Source organism: Colias philodice, chromosome 19, assembly GCF_061535455.1.
Source record: "Colias philodice isolate Cphi_HAF_F1 chromosome 19, ilColPhil1 Martin Lab GWU primary, whole genome shotgun sequence".
Classification (NCBI taxonomy): domain Eukaryota; kingdom Metazoa; phylum Arthropoda; class Insecta; order Lepidoptera; family Pieridae; genus Colias; species Colias philodice.
The window spans coordinates 6,916,482-6,940,460 of NC_143104.1; the positions used below are offsets into that span (position 1 = coordinate 6,916,482).

Below are 23,979 nucleotides of genomic sequence, written 5' to 3' on the forward strand. Positions count from 1 at the left end.
ACAATTAAAAATTATAAAGCTAATTGAATATAAAATGAAAACTTAAAATTACGTTGCGCCAATGGAATCTGCTATGTCCGCACAATACGTTCCCGTGTGAAACGTCGACGCAGCAATGTCTTGGGGATCCGTTGGCGTAACTCCTCCCCCCGAAGACCAGCAACTATTTGAGCACGGTGTGATAAAATGTTGCTGGAAACTGTGGTCCTGGCGAAGATTCGGTACAATTTTGACTGTCTTGATCTTCCGTCTTTGTATTAGGGTCGTCTTGATTCTTCCAGCACATAACTTTCTTATAACTGATTACTTTGTAAGTTGCGAAAAGTAGTAAAGTGCCCAAAAGGAATGTATAAATTGGGACAGTGGTATGGTATATCGTCGATGTATCCTTTTCTAGTTCAATCGGTGCTTGCATCAGTATCTTAGTATGTATCTTATGCAGATCTTCCAAATTTATTGAATTCAACTTTACATGATTTTCAGGGCTGTGGTTGAAGTGCATTTCATTTAAGTCGATATTACTTATTTTCAGTGGTTGTCCTCGAATTCTATCTTGAACGTTATTGACTTTAAATTTATCTGATTCCAGGATACAATTTTCAGGAACGGTTATGAGGAAGCTGCCATTAACAGTCATGAAATCGTCCTGTTTGCATTTTAGGTGTATTTTCGTCTGGTGTGGCATAGATAGGATGTAGTGTCTGTCATCCAGTCCTAGTATCATTTCTTGAGAAAGGATTACTTCCGTCATCCTGCATCCTTGGCCCAAGACTTGACTTTGTATAAAATCCTGTATGCAGTCTGCTTTCGTCTGGATCTGATTGGTTTTTATCTCACAAAGATACCCATTACCGTACTTCGGGCATTCAGCCTCCATGTACAAGAAAGACTGTGTACTTGTGGCAATGAAAGGATAAGGAGGGATGAGAGCCTGCATGTACTTATTAGGAAAAACAGCTAATTTATAAAAAGTAAATGAATCCTTAGACACTATTGGAAATTTAAGAACAATTATAATCTTTTTTCCATTAAAATAATATCCTGGTTTTATTATATCGTAATATTGTCTTAATTCTAACTCTAAAATTCTATCCTTACCATATATAGTATTTAATTTTATTAATATATCCTTTAACACATTTGAACTTAACATAGAATGATGTGTTGAGGACGTACGAATGAAAGCTAATGTATTTTCAATTCTAACCAATTCTTGCAATATATCATCTACATTTTCTGTCATTATGCTAAGGATTTGGGCAAATTTAGCATATTTTATCAAACGGGATATTTTATAGTCTTGTTGCGTCATAAAAAATATTAAAGTAGAATTTATCTTTACCTGATTTTCGACAATTTTAGATATAAGTTCAGAATGACGTTTCATCCATTCTTTGCTTATACTAATATGAGTATTGAATTCATTAACTATTTGATCCTGATTGTGTTCTAAATTTTTGATAACACTATCGTATCTTATTGCGTCTGTGTAATCTAAATTACCAGTTATGCCTTTTATTACCGATCCTAGCCCATCAATGAGACCTCTTTTTACACGACTTGGCTCAAGCGATTTAAGCTGTTCTAAAACTTGCACTAATTTAGAAGAAAGGTGCTCAATTTGATTTTCGTACAAACTTAAAGCTTCACTGTCTAGAGTCCTTTTATAGTGTATAATTTGGTCCTGTAATGTCCTTAATTTAATGTCAATGTCATTAAGTTCTATGTATTCTAAAAACGTATGATAATGCGTCAAAAGTCTCGCTTGTCCAAGTTTAAACGGCAGTAGTCCTGGTCCATTTCCTAAGTCGTCAAGTTTTATCTCCTGTGTCATTACTACGGGGATCGTGAGAAGCATCAGTATCCTGTAACAATTTGGCGGTCTTAGGCACACGTTTAAGTCTGTGTTTTGCAACGGGGTCCTTCTTACGAGAGGTATATATATGTATAGGCAAATTAGTTAAAACCTTATCTTTAGTATAACGGGGTGCTAATTTCTTACGGGCAGCTAATGGGTTATTGACAAATACTATCTGACCAGGCTCGTACTGGATCTCGGGATCCCGATCCCTATTCCTATTTTCTATTAGATTAGTTCTATTTTGCAAAGAAAATTCGTTAATCGTTTTATATACTTCCCGTACTCTACTCCTGTGTGTTAATATATATTGCTGCATTAAGTGTTTTGTTAGATCAATATCCACAGGGTCTCTAGGGTCCATATGCCCAAGTATGAGGTCATAAGGCCTACATTTCGTAAAACTATGGATGGTACTATTGTATGCTAAAAGTGCGTAAGGTATTAAGTGCGTCACCATAGCCTCTTTATTTTTTAATCTAAGTATTCTAAGGTGTTCTAAAAGCGTGGAATGGAATCTTTCTATATTACCGTTATCATTTGGCGAATTTGGAAGTATTTTATGATGATTAATTTTATGTAAGTTAACAAATTCAGAAAAAATTTGGTTCGTAAATTCCGTGCCATTATCAGTTACAATCGTTAAAGGCAGACCGTGATGCGTTGAAAATGTTAAAAGAGCTTGCACAATACTTATAGCAGTAATATCTCGGAGGTAATAAGCTTGCGCGTACTTGGAAAACACGTCTATAATAGTTAGATATTTTTCGGTCTCAACTGTAAAAGTATCTATGTGAACAATTTCGAAAGGCTTGGTAGCTGGTGGAACAACCTTGAATTGCTGTTTAATGGGTTTCCTGTCATATTTTACCTGACCGCATATACTACATTCATTAATAAATTTAGTAATTTCATCCTTCATTTTAGGCCAAAAATAACGTTTAGAAAGAGCTAAGTAACATTCGTTTATCCCTCGGTGGTTTGTTTTACCATCGTGGTACTTTCTAATCAAATCCTGCTGGTTTAAGTAGTCACTGACGTTTTCTATCTCGGATTTGGCTATCACAAGTTTGTATGATGAACTCTTGAACTTTTCCTGTATAATGGGAACAATATCGAACATACAGTCATATGGTTCTATTAACATCGCGGTTTTAATTTTTGGACTAACAAATTCCTTAATCATATCGACTATATCTTCCTCAAGGTAAGGTTGACGTAGTTGGAGAGAAATACGCGTGTGATTTTCAAAAGGCTTAGTTACTTTAGGCTTACGTTTAATATCGCCTACTACCGTAATGAATAATTGCCTATGAAATTTGTTTAATGGTTCATCTGTAATTGGTACCTCGAGTATAGGATTTTCTCTACTAGTGTGTGCTGTTTCCGTGGATGAGCCTAGCGATATATGGTCACCTGATGGTGAATAAGCCGTTTCGGTTGAAGACCTCATTGCGTTCTGATTACGTCTAGGTGAGCTAAGATGAACTGTCTCTGTGGATGAGCTATTTGAAATATTATCTACTGATGTGTTAACTAATACGGAACTAATTTCTTCGTTATGAATTTCAACGCGAGATAACGCATCTGCGTTTGTGTTAGCTTTTCCCTTTTTATAAATTACCGAAAAATCGTATTCACTAAGCTTAAGTTTCCACCGCGTTAGTCTTGCGTTCGGTTCTTTCATACTCATAACCCACTGTAATGGCTTATGATCTGTAACGATTTTGAATTTACGGCCAAATAAATAAGGGCGAAAGTACTTTGTTGCCCAGACTATAGCTAAAAGCTCTTTTTCTATAGTACTATAATTTAGTTCACTGTCATTAAGTGTTCTAGATGCGTAACAGATAGGCTTATCAGAACCAATAGGACCTTGCGATAAAATAGCTCCTAAAGCAAAATTTGAAGCGTCCGTTGTTAAAATGAAATCTTTACTAAAATCTGGATACTGTAAAATCGGATCATTCGTTAAGAGAGACTTACATTTCGTAAAACAATTTATGTAATCAGTATCTAAAATTATCTTCTTGCCTTTTTTCAAACACTGCGTTAGAGGTTTTGTGATACGAGCGAAATCGGGTACAAATTTTCTATAATAGCCTAATAAACCGAGAAATTGCTTAATTTGCTTAGGCGTTTTAGGTATAGGATACTTTTCTATTGCTGAAATTTTGTCCGGATTAGGCTTAATTCCGTCCTTAGAAATAACATGGCCTAAATACGATGTCTCTAATTTTAAAAATTCTGACTTGTCCATTTGGATTTTAAAATTTGATTCTCTCAATTTTGCAAAAACCTTTTCCAAATTATTCATGTGCTCTTGCAATGACGTACTAAAAACAATGATATCGTCGAGATAAACTAGGCAAATCGTGTTCTGTAGGTCTTTGAGAACATTATCCATCACTCTTTGAAAAGTTGATGGAGAATTTTTTAAGCCCATGGGCATACGTAAAAATTCGTAGTGCCCATGCTCGACATTGAAACCTGTCTTGTGGACGTCATCAGGGTGCATTTCCACCTGATAGAATCCACTAGCTAAATCTAAGGTGGTGAAATACTGGCAATTTCCTAGCTTATGGAGGACGTCATTTATATTGGGGATGGGATATTTATCATCTACTGTCTTTTCATTAACCTTTCTGAAGTCTACAACAAGCCGCCACTTAGTTTTACCTGAAGCGTCTGCTTTTTTTGGGACCACCCATATAGGTGAGCTCCATGCAGATGCAGAAGGTCTAATGATACCTTGTTCTAACATATTTTTAATTTGGCTTTTGACCTCCTCTCTATGAATAAATGGATATCTGTAGCTACGAGTGTGAACGGGTACCTCATCCGTTGTCCTAATTTTATGCTTAATCTTATTAGTGAACGTGAGAGGCTCTCCCTCAATGTAAAATACGTCCGCGTACCTAGCACATAATTTCTCTAAATTGATACGTTCTTCCGGATTTAAATGATCGGTTCTAAGTTTGGATAAAACTTTATCTGCACGAGATGTAACTCTATTATTGCTAAAAACTTCTGCATTAAAAATTTCGCAGTTAATTGGTCTATCTAATGAAAAAATTACGTCATGCGGAGATGGGTTGTGCACTTCTAGGAAACCTCTACTTTCTACTACTGAAGTTAGACATTGGGGTATCACGCAGCTGCCTACAGCCTGCTCAGAAATGATGACGTCACCATTTTCGCAATTAATGGGAATTTTAACCAATTTTGATGAACCGGCAGGTATGACGTCTTCATAAAAATTAATGTTACACGAATTATACATGAGGATAGGGTTTCGAGCATAACGCGTAATTAAAACTCTGTCCTTCAAATCAATTTTTGCGCCCCAAAATTCTAACAAATCTAATCCTATAAGCCCATCAAAGAATTCATGAAATTTATATATAAAAAGTTTTATATTTTCGCTATCCCTAAATTCTGAAAAGCACGGTATAGTTATTGAATAATTATTGCGAGTTGTCGCGTGAACGTTCGTTACCTCAAAGGGATCGTAATCTAATTTTACATGTGCAAAAAATAATTGAACTGCTTCCGGACTTATAAACGACTGATTAGCACCAGTATCTATTAATAATTTTAAAGGTGGATCTGAAATTTGTATGAAAGGAAGCTGCCTTTGCGTTTGAATGTTAAGCTCTATCTTGGCTTTTTTAAAAGGCACTTTTTCGTAAAATTTTCATTATCACCGCTAGAGGGCTCTAACTCAGGTGTCACTACTTGGGATAAGTCGCAATGCTGTTCTTCAATATAGTTACAGTCAAGGTTAGATGAGTCATAGTCATTATAATCGTTAAAGTATTGTTCAGAGTCATAGTAACAGTTATTGTCATAATTATTAAAATCATTATCAAAGTAGTAACTTTCATGAGGTATTTGGGATTCATGCATATGCATCTCCCTATTCCTAAAATTATGCGCAATTTGAGAAGATGGAATCTCTTTAGTTACATAATGACTAACGCCGCTCATTGGTTTCGGACCTTGATTTTGATTAAAATTTGGTTTTAGCCTAAAAACGTTACTTTGCGGATTATAATTCGGTGGTAAAGCGCGGAACATCTGTTGTGTTCGCGTCGGCTGCCTATTGAAATTATTAAATTGCGGCCGACCTTGAACAGGTTGATGCGTACTAGGTCTAGGCATCGGTGCAAATTGTTCGGAATTTCTTGGAATATGTGTATTATTGAATGAAAATTGGGGCCCCAAAGGCATGGGCCCTAAATTAAATTGCTTTTTATCTAATTTTTGAATACTATTTCTATTTTGCAAGTATGTCGCGTTAAGTTCCTCTTGCACGTATTCGAGGGCCTTTTCCATCGTTTCGGGCCTCATACACCGAATTCGTGACCCTAGAGGTTCTTTCAAACCGCGAACATAAGCCTGAAGGGCTACTTTTTTATAGAGCATACGTTTCGCTTCGATTGTACTTTCGATCACTTCGTGAAGCGAAACGTAAGTCATGATTGTACTAAAAAGTTGCTGGCACCTTTCGTAATATTCCTGAGGGGTTGAGGACCCCTGTGAAGCCATAGACAAGTCATTGTACAAGGAGATTTCATCTCTTTGGTCTGAAAAATTATTAATTAAAGCCGACCTTATACCGGCCCAATTTTCGGGAATTCCATTTGAGTTCATAAACCGAGAGGCAGAACCGGTAATTTTATTTAAAATTCCGTTTATTAAACATAAATTTGATAATTCACTACCTGGCCCTGTACTAACATATTGGTTAACTATTAGATCGCAAATTTTTATAAATCTAGTTAAAACATTCGGATTCCCGTCGAATTCGGGAACCGGGCGTAAGGCCTTAAATATAACGTCAGGGTCATGTACAGCCATCTCTTCAAAAATACTTTCTAAACTACCTAAATTCCTACGATTATTATCTAGATACGACCTACGAGATAACCTACTCGATGCAGGCTCCCGGGAAAATAATTCTCTCGGATGGAAAATTTTGGAAATATAAAAAATATCAAAAAGGATTAAAACTAAAAGGATAAGTAACACAGATCTATTCTATGTACTTACATGAACATAATTCGGCTTCTTTCGGGATCAATGTTCGGATGTCGCCTCCAGGCCGCAGAAACCGTAGATTCTGGATCCTCGTAGCAATAGCCAAGGTCACTATCTATGCCACTTATTTTTGAGGATCCTACCGACTGCGCCAATTATGTTTCAGACAGCCGGAGGCCCCAAAAAAACTACGAATTCACTTAGAAATACTTTAATATAAACTTATTACAATACGTCTTGCTCGATGCAAGTCTTAACAATTAAAAATTATAAAGCTAATTGAATATAAAATGAAAACTTAAAATTACGTTGCGCCAATGGAATCTGCTATGTCCGCACAATACGTTCCCGTGTGAAACGTCGACGCAGCAATGTCTTGGGGATCCGTTGGCGTAACTTATGTATAAACAGCAAGTACCTACTTGAAACTTTGAAATTTTCATCCAATATTGGCTATCGGGTAAAGAGCATGGTTTTCAGGAGATCATAACAAGATAAATTGGTTTTAGAAACACGTTCGTCTAAATCTGGAATGAAGTAGATAAATTTGTTTTCAAATACAAGTTTTCGAGAAAATTATAAGATAGGAAAAAGCTATCTGTATTTGTACCAGTCGTGATCGCATGTAGTGACGATACTAAGCCACCGACGGAACAAACTGAGCATGTAAGATTAAAATAAATGCCAAATCACAACCAGTAACATTTCCTCCGCGACCAGAGATGGGCAATAAAAAAGTAACATTAAAATAAACTACGCAATTCGTCCAGGCGCCCGTCTGTCTACCATCATTGTTTCACCGAATTGTTTACTTCTCTACTTTACTGTGCTTTTATATGTCCGTATCTGCGTTCACTGTAGGTAGTAGTTTTATACGAACCTTACCCTACTTCGCGAGCCGAGACAAAAATACTCCACCGTTGCTAAGACGAAACCGCGTAACCGATTTGGTACCATTTGGAACATCGTATAAAAAGCCGACGGATAATTCGGTCAAAACTTTGTTTTCTTAAACCAGTTTCAATACTTCTATGTACTTATTATGATACGCCTATCTATTTCTTAACACCAATCAAAACTAAGACAATCGATACGCGTAACTGCTTGAAGTGTTTACAGAGGTGATAAATGTAATACATATTATGTATTTTAGTTGAAACGAAATATAGTGTGAATAAAACTAATTATCACATTCTCAGACATTTTAGACATTGGCAATCATCATAAAGTGCACACTGATGAGGTAGAAAAAAATGACATTAACAAAAAAACACAGACAAATGACATCATGTTTTTGATAAAATTAGTAACTAATGTTGGCTTTCCCATTATTACCTTCATGAGTCAGCAGCCTATCACACCTCAACACCTACGCGCTGCCACTAAGATTATATTTTTAGATATTTATTAGATTAAACGTAATATCATTATGGTTAACGGATTAAATCTAAACATAGTGTAATAGATATTAAAGCCAGGTAATTCGCTTTAAAACAAAAATGTGGGCGCTAGATAGAATAGAAATATTATCTTACTAGCTGTTGCCCGCGACTTCGTCCGCGATTCGGTCATTTTTCGTCATTCGTCGTTTAAAAAAAATACGTGACACTTTATTTTTGAATGTTCTTAATTGTCTCTTATAAAATTTAACTACATTAAAATTGAATTCTCTGATAAGAAAATCTTAAAATCATCGAAAATCATAGACATCGAATATCTGAGGAAAACATGAATGAATGTGATTTAAATTCTACATTTCTTAGTAATTAAAATAATAATCTAAATTAAATGTAGATTAACAGTTTGAGCGCACCATTATAGAATATGTACCTAAGTAATAAATTACGTTAGTTTACATAGTAACTTTACTAAAAACACGATGACTTTCTTTCGCGCTCGGTACCACAAACTAAACATGTTTGTGGTACGTGGCCCGCGTCACTTTACCCCCCACGAGTTCCCCTCCGTTGCTATGCGAAAATACATTCGTCGCCCTACTGTAGCAAAAATTGTAATACTGCGGCCTGGGCGTTATAACACGCTCAGGGAATTCCTGAGTGCTGATAGACTTCCGTCTATCGGCATTTATACCAATTTTATATTAATATCACCATCTTGAGGAAAAGCTTCTAATGTCGATTTAAAACGCATATATACGGATTAACCTGATGAATTAACATGTTCTAAAATTGTGAAATGAGTTCAGTTTTAAATTCGAGAAATATTGATTTCTTGTATTCGATTATTCGTCGTAGTCGAATACAAAATATATTTAAAGAAACTTAGGTTGGCCTTCAGGCAAAAGGGATCCTATCAAATGATAAACTTGACCTTGTATCTTAAAAGTAAGAATGAAAGGAGCATCTAATAATTGTTGAGCACCAAAGGATCATTTAAAACGCAATACTATAAGAGCTAATATTGTCTAAGAACTGTTTAGATTGCACATGTTCCTCTAAAACTTAAAAGTAGTGATTTCAAAGGTTCCGGCGTATCTTCAAACGAAAGCCGACTCCTTACTCCACTTTAAAGCATTACAAAAAGAACATACTACGTTAATATCGCCTATACAGAAGATGATCTGTAATCAATTGTGAGGTTATAAGCAAACCCACTTTTATATTATTTTGTCGGACCACACCACCGAATTTGTAGATTGATCTTCTATGTTTACCTCTAAGTCATTAAGACTATGTCGAAATCTGTCTGCAATAAGACGGGCCTCTCGCTATTCGTCCGTTTAAAGAGACCAATAGTTTCAATTCTTAATCTTTCATTAAGCTTTCATTAAACAAACTTATTAATCGTTCTTGTCTCAAATAATGGTAATATTCGCGTCCCTACTCTAGTCATTGCTTATGCTCATGTTCATCTTCGAGAGATCGAATAATATTATGGTGCACCCTATTATTTGTCAAACGGTCTTCATATTGAGTAAAAGTTTCAGAATTCTCGAGATAAAATATGACGATCGTGATCAGCTGTGAGACGTAATTCCCTCTCAGTGAGGGTTTCGGTCTCACGGGATAGTACAATATGCCATTTGCGATCAGCTGTGAGACGTTATATATACCCTCAGTGAAGGTTTCGGTCTCACAGGATAGTACATGCCGTTCGCGGTCAGCTGTGAGCCGCAATTCTCGTTGTGAAGCGGTTTCAGGTTCGGCATAACACATGTTGTTTTCGGTCAATAGTAAGCCTCTTATCTCTAACGATCCTTGAGAACTCTTATTTCTCATTTTCTTAACTTTGCTCGAATTTCGATATATAAAGATTTTTTAGGTGGCACTGATGCGGGTGAATAAAAATTAAAACGGACTAAGAGTGTTATAATCTCAATCATCATCATCAATACATATAATAAAATTGTGGAAAAGTGATGTCTGTACAATTAAAATATGTAGAAAAAAATTAACAGGTGTTATTATTATCGAGAAATCGAGAGAAACCATTTTTTTCTCTTAAAAGCTCCCCCCCTCCCACTTCCCGAACTCCGATTGACCGTAATTTATTTTTCCTTACATTTTTATCATATCCTTTTCTAATGGGTTTCATCCTACTGCGATTTTTTTTTGTTTCAAAAATTATCTACCCTGGTGTATAGGTAAATTTTCCACATAAAATGTCCTTTAAATTATGTCGTATTATATTTTTAACCCCCGACGCAAAAAGACTGGTGTTATGTGTTTGACCGCTATGTATTTCTGTGTGTGTGTGTGTGTCTGTCTATGGCACCGTAGCTGGCTAACAGGTAAACCGAATTAGATGCGGTTTTTTTTGTTAGGCAGAATATTTTCCGACGCTGGTTCTTAGATAAAGTGTATCAAAATTGGTTCATCCACTTATTATACCTACATAGGGGTAAAAGTGGGAATGAAAAAAATGAAAGTTATAATTTATTTTTAAAGATCGTCGGGAAGTTTATGAAATTATTTATTCCTTTTTCTATACACTTTTCTTCGTCTAAACGGTTTAGTTACGTGCTCTCTCTCTCTTCAGCCTTTAGTTACGTGCGTGAGACAGGAAAGATCTAATTTGGATTTGTTTCTGGATTTGATAAAAACTGAGTATCGATTAAGCTGATCAGTGGCTACTGGCTACACCATAGATTATTAAAAACATCCGTTTAAGAAAGGAAGGAAATAGAATTTGCTCCTCTCCCCCCCCCCTGGTTCCTAAAAAATAATATGACATAATTTAAAAGAAATTTTACGTAGAATTAGTTAGGCATTTCTTTTTTGATTTTCGATATTATATACTAATCATAATTTTTAATTACAATATGTAGTAACTATTTGGTATAGGTTAGGCATTTCATTTCTTGATTTTTTTTAATAATTTGGTACGTAAGTTTTTTAGCTCAGTTTAGTAAGAAATTTTAATAACAATTCTTTTAATTATTTATGGTAGTACAACAGTACAGTATGGTTGTACGTATTTACTCAATAATTGTATGTTAAATAGTAATTCAGCATGGGCGTAGCCACGGTGGGGCTGGGTGGGGCGCTTACCCTGGCTTTGATCTGGTAGGTACTAATTGTGAAGGGGAGTGGGCGTGGGCGTGGGATTGGGACTGAACGTGGCATATGGCGTGGGAGTGCGAGTGGGCGCGGGAGTGGGAGCATGAAAATAAAAATGATTTTTTATTGTTGCCCCACCCTGAGCCCATGGTCATAGGTCCCATAGTCACTATTCCACGCGAACGAAGTCGCGGGGACAGCTAGTAGACAAATATAATCAGAAAGCTAAGCTCAACCATAAAAGATAGACATTTATGATGTCGGGAGATATTTTTTATATAATATGGAGAACATTTCTTTCATACTTGATTTCTGTGTAGCTTTAACCATTAAGATACACGCATTAAGAACGCACACGCGACGAAAGCTTAAAAATGGAGTTGCTGCTCTGCTCACGAATATGAAAAATAATTGTACCAAGTTTCGTTTAAATCCGTCGAGTAGTTTTTGTTTCTATAACGGTTATACAGACAGACAGACGGACAAACATTTTTGACGTCGATGTCGATCTCTAATCACCTCGTGATAGTTATTTAGGAAATATATTTCATGTGCAGAATTGACCTCTACAGATTTAATATAAGTAGGTATACATATATTTAGATTCCAATTTCCACGTAACGTTAAATTCGACTATATAATAACTAACAGACAACGCAGGTTACTCTCGTTTCCGTAAGTTGAGGCGGCTACATATTCGGTCCTAATAACATGATTTTTTGTGAACGAAACGACAGCGCGGTTTAATTCGATGGCAACACCATCAGAAAAAAGGAAATATTTTTAACTTTGAAAAAATATTATGATTTACACTATTAATACTATTTTAACATTAACACAAAATATAAGACTATGAGTGTGTAAAAATAAATCCAGCTAGTTTCACATCACACTTATGTTTATAATTAGGTATACGACATGAAAATATATTAATTACCAAGCAATAATCATACAGATAAATACTGAACAAAAGTATTAACAGTCAAAGTATATTTTTACTAACAACATGTAAATGATGAAGGAATAATAATTATCAACGAACTAACCTTTTTGTATTAGAGTCCCGCCTCGTGATCGAATTATTAAAACACGAAGATTTTTAAAAATGTAACCAATGAACACAATCAATATTAGATTAACTGTAATGGTGTCTAGTTTGACTTAAAATAATATACATCTACCCTCACTTTTAAAAATGTAGTATATTCACACGAATTATATAAGCGCACCTTATAGGGAAGGGAAGATTTATTATGGGTTAAAGAGTTAAATAAATAAATAACATAATTATATTTAAATTATTAATTTTTAACATTGTGTTCAGTAGTGTTAACATGTAAATTGATTTGATTTTTACGAAATCTCATAGATGGCGCTGAATCAAATTTGTCTTTATAGTACTAAGATTCATTAAACAGTTTCTCTGCCCAAATTACGTAAATGACGTAGTTTTTATAGTGTAAAGCTAGATAATAGCATGGCTTACTCAAAAACAACATTTAAACATGAGTCTTTAGATTGTACGCTGTCGTAGTTCACGGAATACGTAAGAAAAGTAAAGGTTCACAGCTCCTCCCCCGGAGGTGATAGCATGATAATATGTTTAAAAAAACCTCACACGACCTGTTAGTAATATTCATGCAAAATTTGAAGTCAATCTATGCAGTACTTTTCGAGATTAGCTCGGACAAACATACAGACAAACAGACAAACAGACAAACAGACAAACAGACAAACAGACAAAAATTCTAAAAACTATATTTTTGGCTTCTATATCGATTATAGATCATGGATTATGTAATCTTTTAAAAAAATATTCAATGTACAGTTTTGACTTTCCTACGATTTTATTATATGTATAGATCTACCCTCACTTTTAAAAATGTAGTATATTCACACGAATTATATAAGCGCACCTTATAGGGAAGGGAAGATTTATTATGGGTTAAAGAGTTAAATAAATAAATAACATAATTATATTTAAATTATTAATTTTTAACATTGTGTTCAGTAGTGTTAACATGTAAATTGATTTGATTTTTACGAAATCTCATAGATGGCGCTGAATCAAATTTGTCTTTATAGTACTAAGATTCATTAAACAGTTTCTCTGCCCAAATTACGTAAATGACGTAGTTTTTATAGTGTAAAGCTAGATAATAGCATGGCTTACTCAAAAACAACATTTAAACATGAGTCTTTAGATTGTACGCTGTCGTAGTTCACGGAATACGTAAGAAAAGTAAAGGTTCACAGCTCCTCCCCCGGAGGTGATAGCATGATAATATGTTTAAAAAAACCTCACACGACCTGTTAGTAATATTCATGCAAAATTTGAAGTCAATCTATGCAGTACTTTTCGAGATTAGCTCGGACAAACATACAGACAAACAGACAAACAGACAAACAGACAAACAGACAAACAGACAAACAGACAAAAATTCTAAAAACTATATTTTTGGCTTCTATATCGATTATAGATCATGGATTATGTATTCTTTTAAAAAAATATTCAATGTACAGTTTTGACTTTCCTACGATTTTATTATATGTATAGATATAGATATCTTTAATTTTGCTAAGTGAAGCACTTTGAAACATTACATATTTAAAACGTTTTGTTCAATACTCACCTACATCCACGATAATTTGTTTACGTCGTAATATTTACGATCAAAAATACATATAGGAGAACTTATACATACACAACATAGCTAAAGAGTAATGTCTCACACCACACGAGGATTGGGAACGAATGCTTCTCACTGCTCTGCTTTTAAAATTAAACAAATGTTGTTTTTCAACACAACTTCATAGGAATGTTTTGTGAAATATGTACTTCAATTTAGAGTTATTGGACTCTGTGTTTATAAAATATAGAAGTCACTTGATGTATAGACATAGAGTCATTTCAGTTCAGGAAGTGGTCTCGTTTGGTTCACAATGCGAAGTGGGATCTTTATAGCCTTTGTTAATATTCTACTGGTGGAGAGCGTGAGCTCACATTTATTATTATATTTTTTACGACTTTTACTCATTCCAATAATACGTTACCTAATGATACAAAGACTTAATTTCACCATATTTACGTCAATACTTTAACGATAGAAAATTCTCGTATCCAAAAATAAAGCGACAAACAATTATTCCATTAGAATACAGTAATTGCTTTGTTTAGGTATTGTAAGCGGTTCTTACCTCCGTATAAATAACATAAGCAATAAACTGGCATTCAATTAATTCGTTTAATAATATCCTCACTTCAATTTCGTTATCGTGTAGGCGGCTTAATTTTCTTTTAACGAAGCTATAATGAAATGTTTTGTTTGGACACACGCAAATTGCCTTAATAACAAAATCTGTTAGCCTATGAATTCATAACTATTTGTTTATTGATGTGTGGTATTTATCTACGAACATTCATCAATGAAAATTTGTAAATTTCAGGGAATAATATTAGCCAGGTACGTCACAGAAGAGCCTATGATTGATGAAGAACTGCTTTCGATCCCAGTTGGTGCTTATAAAGAGAATTCACAAGAGAAATTATCACCATTGAAACAGTACGATGATCAAGACAGCCACTTCGAGCCCGAAACAGAGAAAAAGGCTGAAGAAAAAGTAAAAAAGGTAATCGTGCTCGGTGCTATTTGGTATGTACTTGTAATCTTTGCCGATTTCACAATAACAAACAGATCGATCCAAATGGTATTCCGTTTAATTATATCTTCTGTTACTCATTTCTGAATAAACTAAACATAGATCACACATTATTCTTAAACCTTTCATCAATTTGCTGTTTCATATTTGGTATTTTAACATTTCTATATAGAACATAAGTACTTCCATACTGGGTATTTTTTACATATTTATTTAAATAAAGAAGACTTTTTATAGAATCGGATAATACCATACATATACGTCGGCCCAGTTCTTAATCTTTCCATGACCGTATTGCCATTAAAAGAAACGAGTTCTATGCAAATATTGTCATGTATTTAAAGCATTAAAGCCTGACCTTCTGATCGTGATTCTACATATCTAGTTAGTAGTTACTTAGGTAATTATATCGATTGATTGAACTCTAATTCACAGCCATGCTCCATCGTCGTTCTATCGAATATTCACAATCCAAACGTGCAGTCATTATTGCGAAAGTATAGATATGATGCCAATGGTAAGTTAATATAATGAGTTTTTTTGTCTTGCATTCTTTAGCTAGTTAGTTTTAATAAAAATCGAAATAACTAGTAACTTCTGATTTTTCCGAGATAAATTCAGAATTCTATTTTTTTTCAATTTTGAATTTTATAGTGTTATGTACAAGTTAATCCATTGTTTGATAAAGCAAATCACGGAGGACACCTCAATTGTTTAACCTTTTTTACTGAATAAACCGATCGTCATTTATTTCCCATCTGCTGATTCTGATACCGATATACAGCCAACGCTAAAGCATTACAAATGTGAAAGCGACTGATACGTATACTGAAACTATTTATTTAGTATAAAATAAATATACGAATAAATACTACTCTTAAGCCAGTAGATGACTTGATATCAGGACAGAATGATAGAGTTTAGAGCAATACCCCACCCGTTTCTTATGATAGGGAAAATCTTGCATTGTTCTGAAGAATTTCGACACAGTTCTCATTTCTATCACACACAAACAGGTATTCTGATACCGGGCAGCGTGAAATACTTTATCAAGATGCCACAAGGGCTAAAGGCCTCGCCGCTGCTGGTGCCATTGAATGATAAAGCCTTTTCTCCACTCGGTGGTTTCGTAAGGTAATTACAATTCTTTACCGTATTCCTATTGCGTTTAGAACTCATATTTCTTTGTAGTTCTTTCACAATATCACATTACAGGCCCGCATTTATCTCGGTGGTATTGTATGTCGAAATACATTCATGTGAGCATTAAATCCATGCCTACATCGAGGATCTGGCAAAACGCCCATTAAAATTAGTATCAGGCCTTGCTATGCATAAGTAATAAACGTGCAGCATATGGAGAAAATGCGTTATTAATATGTAGCACGGAACAATCTGTTCACATATGAACATATTTCTAAAATATTTGCATACTAAGCGTTCTAACAGACGAACGGCAAATTGTGAAGACGGCAGCCACATATTAACTGCTGCCGTCGACGTGCCGTCGACGTGCCGACGACTGTTGTCGACATGTGGCGACAGCTGAAGTAGCCTCTGCCGTTCACAACTTGCCGTTCGTGTGTTAGAACTCTACCACATTAGTACCCTAACGTGGTAGAGTAACCTACTTGTGACCCTTAACATACAGTTGGTGTGCATGTATTGAACAGTATGTAAGGAGAATAAAACTGGGTATTTCTTTATGATTCATCTGGGGAATGCTGAAACACTCTGAAAGCTTTATAAATAAAGCAGAGGGCGATACGCCGACGATTAGCAGGGCATGCTAGTAGTTGGAATATTTCGACCCAGTTGTTATATTTTATTTTGAATAATGATGAAAATAGGACGAATGATTAAATTGAGTCTTTACTACTAACATACCTTCACTAAGCAAATTTTTAAATTTTATCGAACTGGTTTTTAACATTTCGATAATCGTGTGGTTCTGTAGTTTCTTACCTGTATCACCTACTTTGAAAGTATCTATTATATTGGGTATACTCTTTTATGTGTTTAAAGTTGTTGCTTCGTTGCAAGTTGCAACAATCTAAAAAAATATCACAATATATCAAGATAAAAATCACATAGTAGGTCATCACAGATAATAATAATCAAAGAAAAATAAAGAGCCTTTATACTTTACAATTTTAACATCAATTTACTTTTTTAGACTGCGACTTTTTCATTTGAGTATTTAAAATTTAAATCATGGCAATCCCCTTTCTTGTAGCTTAATTACTTTTTTACATTTACCCATAAGAACAAATATAATTTATACCTATATTTCCCTTATAAGTGAATCTGTTTTTAAAATATTATTCTAATCGGCATTAGTTAAATACGGTGTCAGACGGTGACAGTGACACGTAAGGCCATGCGGGTTTTATAACCCTCCTAAAACGGTAAGTCCACACTTATTGCGTAATCCCATTAATTACTTAACCATAATATTTACAGGTATTATAAGGAAGTGCCACCCATACCACAAGCTTGGTGAAGCCACAAGAATTTTAAAGTAAAATTGCGCAAAAATGCAATTTATATTACTGTGTGTTACCACCAATAAAAATTAAAACGACTGTGTAATTTTTTTTTACTGATAATTTCTATGTCGCAGTGCAGCAAACGTATTTGGGGAGACAAGTCGATGCCAAATATAATTAGATTAACGGATAAACAATATAAGCCAAGATCTAACTTAGAGGTGTTAGCCAAATCTTCACACCTGATCGAGCATGTCCTGCTTTAACGATATAATTATGATTATGACGTAACTAATGTGAAAACTCAACTGCTGTTTCTCATAATCATAAATCAGTAATTCCATCCATGTGAATTTCGTATTGATCCGAGAATGCCGTCAAGGTCGTATAAAGTTTATCGTCAATATGAATGCTTTATTTTACCTCACAATACAATAAGAAATATACCACAGTCCTTTCATGTGAATAGTTTTACTAGGCTATATTTACCGGTATTTTAGAGATTAATGGCTTTTATGTCAATATAGTCTGTTGTAAAATATTACAAGTCACGACCACCACTATTTAGCCTACTAAACGAAACAAACCCGTTCTAACAAACAAGATTTCTTATCACGTGTAACATATGTGCCGAAACGTAAACATTTTGGAGAAATACTTATATATTACACGGAAAATACAGTATTTTTCCTATATCTCTCTCGTTTCACTGATAAGAAATCAACATTACAGTCGGATGGTATGGAAAAATACGTTGAAATATTCGATTTAGGTATTTATGTATTTACATTACATTACCTACATTGTTTTATATGTGTCTCTTCAGGAATTTTATTGAAAATCTTATTTTATATTGATCGAAAGATAAATAAGAGTACTTATTCATCTCAGATAAAAACGAATAGGTATAGCTATACTTTTGTCGTATTTTAATATGTATATCAATATGACACAATCTTAGATCAAATAGTGTTTATTTATGGTACCTACCTATAGAAAAAATCGAATTATTATTTTTAGTTTAATTATCTCTATAAGATATTATATGTCTGTGTCATAAGAAATTATAAGCCACAGATGTATGAAAAAGAGAACGAAGTTATTTATTTTTTAAATTGAACATAATAAAAAACGAAAGTAACGACTAGAACCTGACGAAAATTAAATAAAGGTAGTAAAAATTAGTCTTAGTCTAAAGAAAATTCGGGTCGTCATTGGTTTCTTAATCAATAGCTAGCGAAAATGGCCTTGTAGGTAGACTTGGGAGATTTGGCCAATTGATTGACGATAATATATCGCAGTTGTTAAACCTTTAACAAACGAACAGATATTAAAACCACTTATCGCTTATCATTATAAAAAAGCAACAAAAACTTTTATTGGTTGACATGATTTAAAACGGAAAAAGGACGGAGTACGTACGCATTTCACAACATTACCTAACTTGTGAGTTGTGATGATGGTTGGTTAACATCCGAACACTATTATGTTTGAAAGAAAAGACTGCGTTCGTCAATCGTATAAAAACCACATAATTGGCGTCAGACCATCGTTAAAAGAACCGGTTTTACTAAACAGATATTTCGAGTACAAAAAGAAGACGTCAATTCAACGACATACCTACTCATAGAAGTGAACCTTAGCATCTCCATTTCGGAATAATGATAAAATAGAAATAAAACGGTCAAAGTAATTCTGCCTATCGCGTTTAACAAGATATACGACAAAAACTTGGCATCATGCCAACTTCCATACACGTCGTGGACTTTACAAAAAGCTAGAGGCGGACTAATTTCGGAGAGACAGTCACTCTAAGGAACCGCCACAACCGCGGCCGCGGTGTAATGTTTAATACAATAGTATATTTAGTCACACCGTATATGTGTGAGTGGCCTTGATGTTGACGGTCTATTATCAGTCACGAATTGATGGCTAGTGAATAGTGGCGAAGGAAAATCGAACTAGAATCTAACTGCGAAGGCGTTACAGCATTGCAAGATATCTATTTTACTGATTTTACTTTCACCGTTAGTTCATTCGCAATATCAATTAATATGCAATATCGTTTAATAATTTTACACGCGATTCAACGGGAATGCCAATCAAATATAAGTTGAAATGAAAATGTTGAAGTTCCAATTAACAAAAACGATGATGTCATATTTTGAACTATGTACTACCTATGGATAATTCTTCATACATTTTCAATATACATATAATACTTTTTATGTTAATCTGTCCTTACTCCTTAATCTTTATTAAATTAAATAAGTGATCAACTAATCATATAGGTACTATCTGTGATGATGTGGGAATATCACCAGCAGATATAAAATTTTCAAGTTATCTAGCATTGTGCACTTAATAATATATGGCCTGTGTTGGAATCGGCCAAACAATGTAGAAAATGACATAGGTAGTCACCTTTTTCCAAGAATCAATAATAATTAATTCAATGGCATGATTGAAAGCGTAATAACTTCTACTGCTAATATTCAAATTGAAAACGAAGTCAATCAAAAGTACATTCTTACTTTATTTATTAAAAACTAAAATATAATTTAACTAATTTTAATCAGATCACAAGTCAAAAATAAAAATTTCGGTATCAACTCTCGATAAACTAGAAAGACAGTAAATTTAAACAAATACATATTAAGTCAATCTTATAGGATCTACAAAAACAGCAACAAAAAAGCAACTATTAGAAATTTTACAACAATAATATATCCACTATGATACAAGTTCAATGTAACCGCAAAAAATCTTGTTCATCAAAATTTGTATATAAGCAATAACTTATGCACAGCCGTCACAAAGCGTACTTGTATTAACAATAAGAATACATTTTTCTAGCTTATTATAAATTACATAACGTATTGTAACTGGAACACTGGGATGCAGTTATATTGGATTTCATAAGTCACCGTGAAAACCTCGTATCACGTTGCCAAGGCACGTACTTTGCGTGGGTGAAGTTAAACTACTGCAGAGCTACAGACTCTAAGGTCATGGACAGATGCTAATCATTGAGATGACGAGTCACACAATACAAGAGGCATTTGTGATATGGACTTTAATTTGGTAAGGCGAAGTGAGCCCGCGTGAGGAAATCTCTTTAAAACGAATTGCAGAAAAAGTAATCAGAACTTAATAATTGATATTAATTTAAATGTATAATTCAGTGATGAAAACTTACGTTTCATTTAAAGGCATACTTAACCTACAAATTAAAAACATTATTTAATATTTAAAGGTGATTAAGAGTATAAAAACAAGCCGCTAAGCACAACAATCGTAAAGGAAATGACTTAACAAATCAAGGTTTTAGTTTGCTTCGTCTATACAGTTTAAATAAATTCAACATTATTTTTCTTTAATTAAATTCACCTCATTGTATAATAATCTCTTCTATTTCGCCTTGTATCGTATTTAAATAATTAGCTGATACATTCGTGATTTAATTAATTGCAATAAATTTATAGCTTAGTTCAATAAGCCCTACTGCAGCCTAGCAACAGAGACAAAACTGTTATATCCGGTTCGATGAAATCATCAATTCAAATACGTGCACTTGTTAGGAAGTTGAGAATTGTGAAGTCATCAAAAATATATTTTAATTATTATTCAACAATAGGTACTTAAACCAATTCGTTCATCTAGCGGTCCCATAGGTTTCCTCTATTTGAGTTCAGTTTTTCTTATCAATCTGACCCCTTTATGGCCACAAAAACGCACATGTCTATGTACCTTTTTAAGGAAATATATAATATTATAATGTTGTGTTTCGTAGGAACAATGAACACACTATTTTCTATTAAAACTTTAGATCAAGGGAAGAATATTTTACTGACATACCTACCTAAAGTACGATAGAACAAGATATTGTTTAGAAGACTTTCGTTATTCTTATACAACAATATGGTCTATAATTATTAACATAATAAGTATTACACGTGAGTACGAAGGACTACTTGCAAGATTAATTATAACAAAGAAAACGACCGTTTATCAGGGCTTCAACTTCCTTGGCTTCCTAGCATGACCTCATAGTCGCGCCCCCATTTTTCAGTTTAACATCATACAGTACATGCTATTTATTTAACTATGATAACGTAATGTATCATGATAAAAATGTAAATTATAGGTACGAGTCTGTTAAAGTATTATTTACTCGTGCTATTTTAAAAATTAAAATGGAACAAAAGTTCGTATTATTCGTTATTACTCAGTCCTTACAAGCTGTCTTTTTTTCAAAACCTTTTAATGATATGGAAACCAATGCATTTTATTGAAATTTAAATGATTTTCAGACGAAGTTATCAGTATTTTTTTAATTTTTATCGTAGGTAGATATCATACATCCCGTCTGTTCCTACTGTGTAAAATATAAAACATTTAAATTTACACAAAATTATGTAATAACTTTATCACATCCTTCAATTTTCATCAAAACAAAACAGGACCTTATTTACATAGCAATAATCACCAAAATCGAATACATAAATCTCGGGTAACGACAAAAATATGTTGGCCTTTACGTATTACGAGTTATTTCGGTGATACAGTTCAAGTTTCAACATAAAGTAGGTCAGTAACATGTGGTAAAACTCTATCATCACATTACGACATCACATGTGAATAGGTAATTAAATAATCGTCTTCCCTGTTAGGACTAACTTGCAAAGCTTTATTGTGGCTTTATCTTAAAACATCCTTGTATTGATAATTAAATTAAAATTACTGTTATTGGCTATTGTTATGATTGTGAAAATTAATTGAGCGAATTTCAAAATTATTTAACTGTCAGAGCCAGGACTTACGACTTACCAAATATTCCATTGAAAAGTTACATTTGGGGTTGCATTTTTTAGAGGACGCAATTTTATTTTTTTGATGTGTAGGGGGGGTCAGTGTCAAGCTATCACCAAGTTTGTGAGGTCGCCACCCTTGTCCCATGGCCGCCATCTTGAAAATAGCGGTTGATATGGTTTTTAAGATATATCTCTGAAACTATTTATTTGATAAAAAAAATTGTTAACATTATTTGTTGCAAATTAAATTCTCTACAACTTTGGTCCAGTAACTTTTTGTCGTAGAACTTTAAATAAAAAAGTTATAAGCGAAAATGTTCAGAGATTAGAGCTACATATTTATATTTTTCAATAAAACTTTTTTATCATTTTGCGAAGAAATGATATCAGACCATTTTTGTAGATTGTTTTTCGAGGAACAACTTTTATATACAACATTTTTTCATTAAGTAAATAGCTAAGGTTTTACAGCGCTCCGAAGTGAGTACTAATTTTCAGTAGTTACTCTGAACTATATGTATATGTCGTGGCCATATCGTACATTTGCTCATTTCATGAAATGATTGGCCATTTCAAGAAATGGTCGCATTTCGTGAAATGGCCAGTTTAGTTTGGCCACATCATGATGTGGCTTGAGCAGATCAATGATAAGAAATCGTTTCACGATATAGCCAACTAAACGCGCGGTTTTTTCATGAAATGATCAAAATTATTTGATCATATCGTAAAATAGTTACATTAATCAATGGTAGAGGCGCTGCAAGCTCTGTGTTTATGTGACAAGATGGCGGCCGCTGGCAAAAATTTAATTATTCGCAGTTAAAAACTTCATAATTCGTTTAATAACAATATGAAGAAAGTCATAGCAAAGAATTTACGACGAAGATGTTTGAGTACTATGTAAAATGTATCTTATATTTATATATCCTACTATATTATTATAATTGTTTGTTTTTTAAAAAGCGATCCGCTTCTGGCACTCGCCGGCCGCTGCCGCGGCACGCTCGCTTTGCTCGCTCGGCTCGTGCGTTGTTTATCAAAGTCTAACCTAACCTAACTGTTTTCTATTGCAAAAACGATTCGCTTCTGGCATTCGCCGGCCGCTGCCGCGGCACTAACTTAAATGACATTAAACAAGTTTTTAGAATATTCTGAATTTTTTTTATATTTTATGGACTCTTTATATTTTATACGATCTGGCCAAATGTGGATGACCAAATCGTGAAACGTTGACAATTTAACGATCTGTTCAAACTATGTTGGCCAATTCGTGAAATGCGACCATTTCGTGAAATGATCGATCATATCATGAAATGAGCAAATCTACGATATGGCCACGACATATACAGTATACTTATATTATGTGTGTACTAATAATAATTTGTCATCAGTAATTGTTTTTTTTTTGTTATTATAATATTGTTAATAATTAATTTTGCAATATTATTAATAACTAGCGGTCCGCCCCGGCTTCGCCCGTGATACATATTTACGTTTTCTCTACATAAGAACCATCCTCGTACTTCAATGAATATAATAGAAAAGAATTATCGAAATCGGTTCAGCCGTTCACACGTGATGCCGTGACAACGCGA

At 34.0% G+C, this 23,979-nt stretch overlaps 2 protein-coding genes across 3 annotated transcripts in view; one reads left to right on the plus strand and one right to left on the minus strand.

Moving 5' to 3' along the window:
- LOC149480022 (uncharacterized) overlaps positions 1 to 17,615 on the plus strand; it is a 29,310-nt gene extending 11,695 nt beyond the window's left edge. Inside the window, exons 1-5 of one of the 2 annotated variants that reach the window (XM_089707307.1) lie at positions 14,347 to 14,415; positions 14,869 to 15,051; positions 15,517 to 15,598; positions 16,098 to 16,215; positions 17,545 to 17,615. In XM_089707307.1, coding sequence (XP_089563433.1) covers positions 14,365 to 14,415; positions 14,869 to 15,051; positions 15,517 to 15,598; positions 16,098 to 16,215; positions 17,545 to 17,584 — 474 coding nt within the window. In that variant the 5' untranslated portion in view covers positions 14,347 to 14,364 and the 3' untranslated portion in view covers positions 17,585 to 17,615. Of the gene's footprint in view, positions 1 to 14,346; positions 14,416 to 14,868; positions 15,052 to 15,516; positions 15,599 to 16,097; positions 16,216 to 17,544 lie in introns of those variants that run through there. The other variant, XM_089707308.1, reaches the window with a different exon arrangement.
- The window catches only part of LOC149480020 (uncharacterized), a 56,047-nt gene that overhangs the window by 28,178 nt on the left and 3,890 nt on the right, over positions 1 to 23,979 (minus strand). The window lies entirely within an intron of this gene.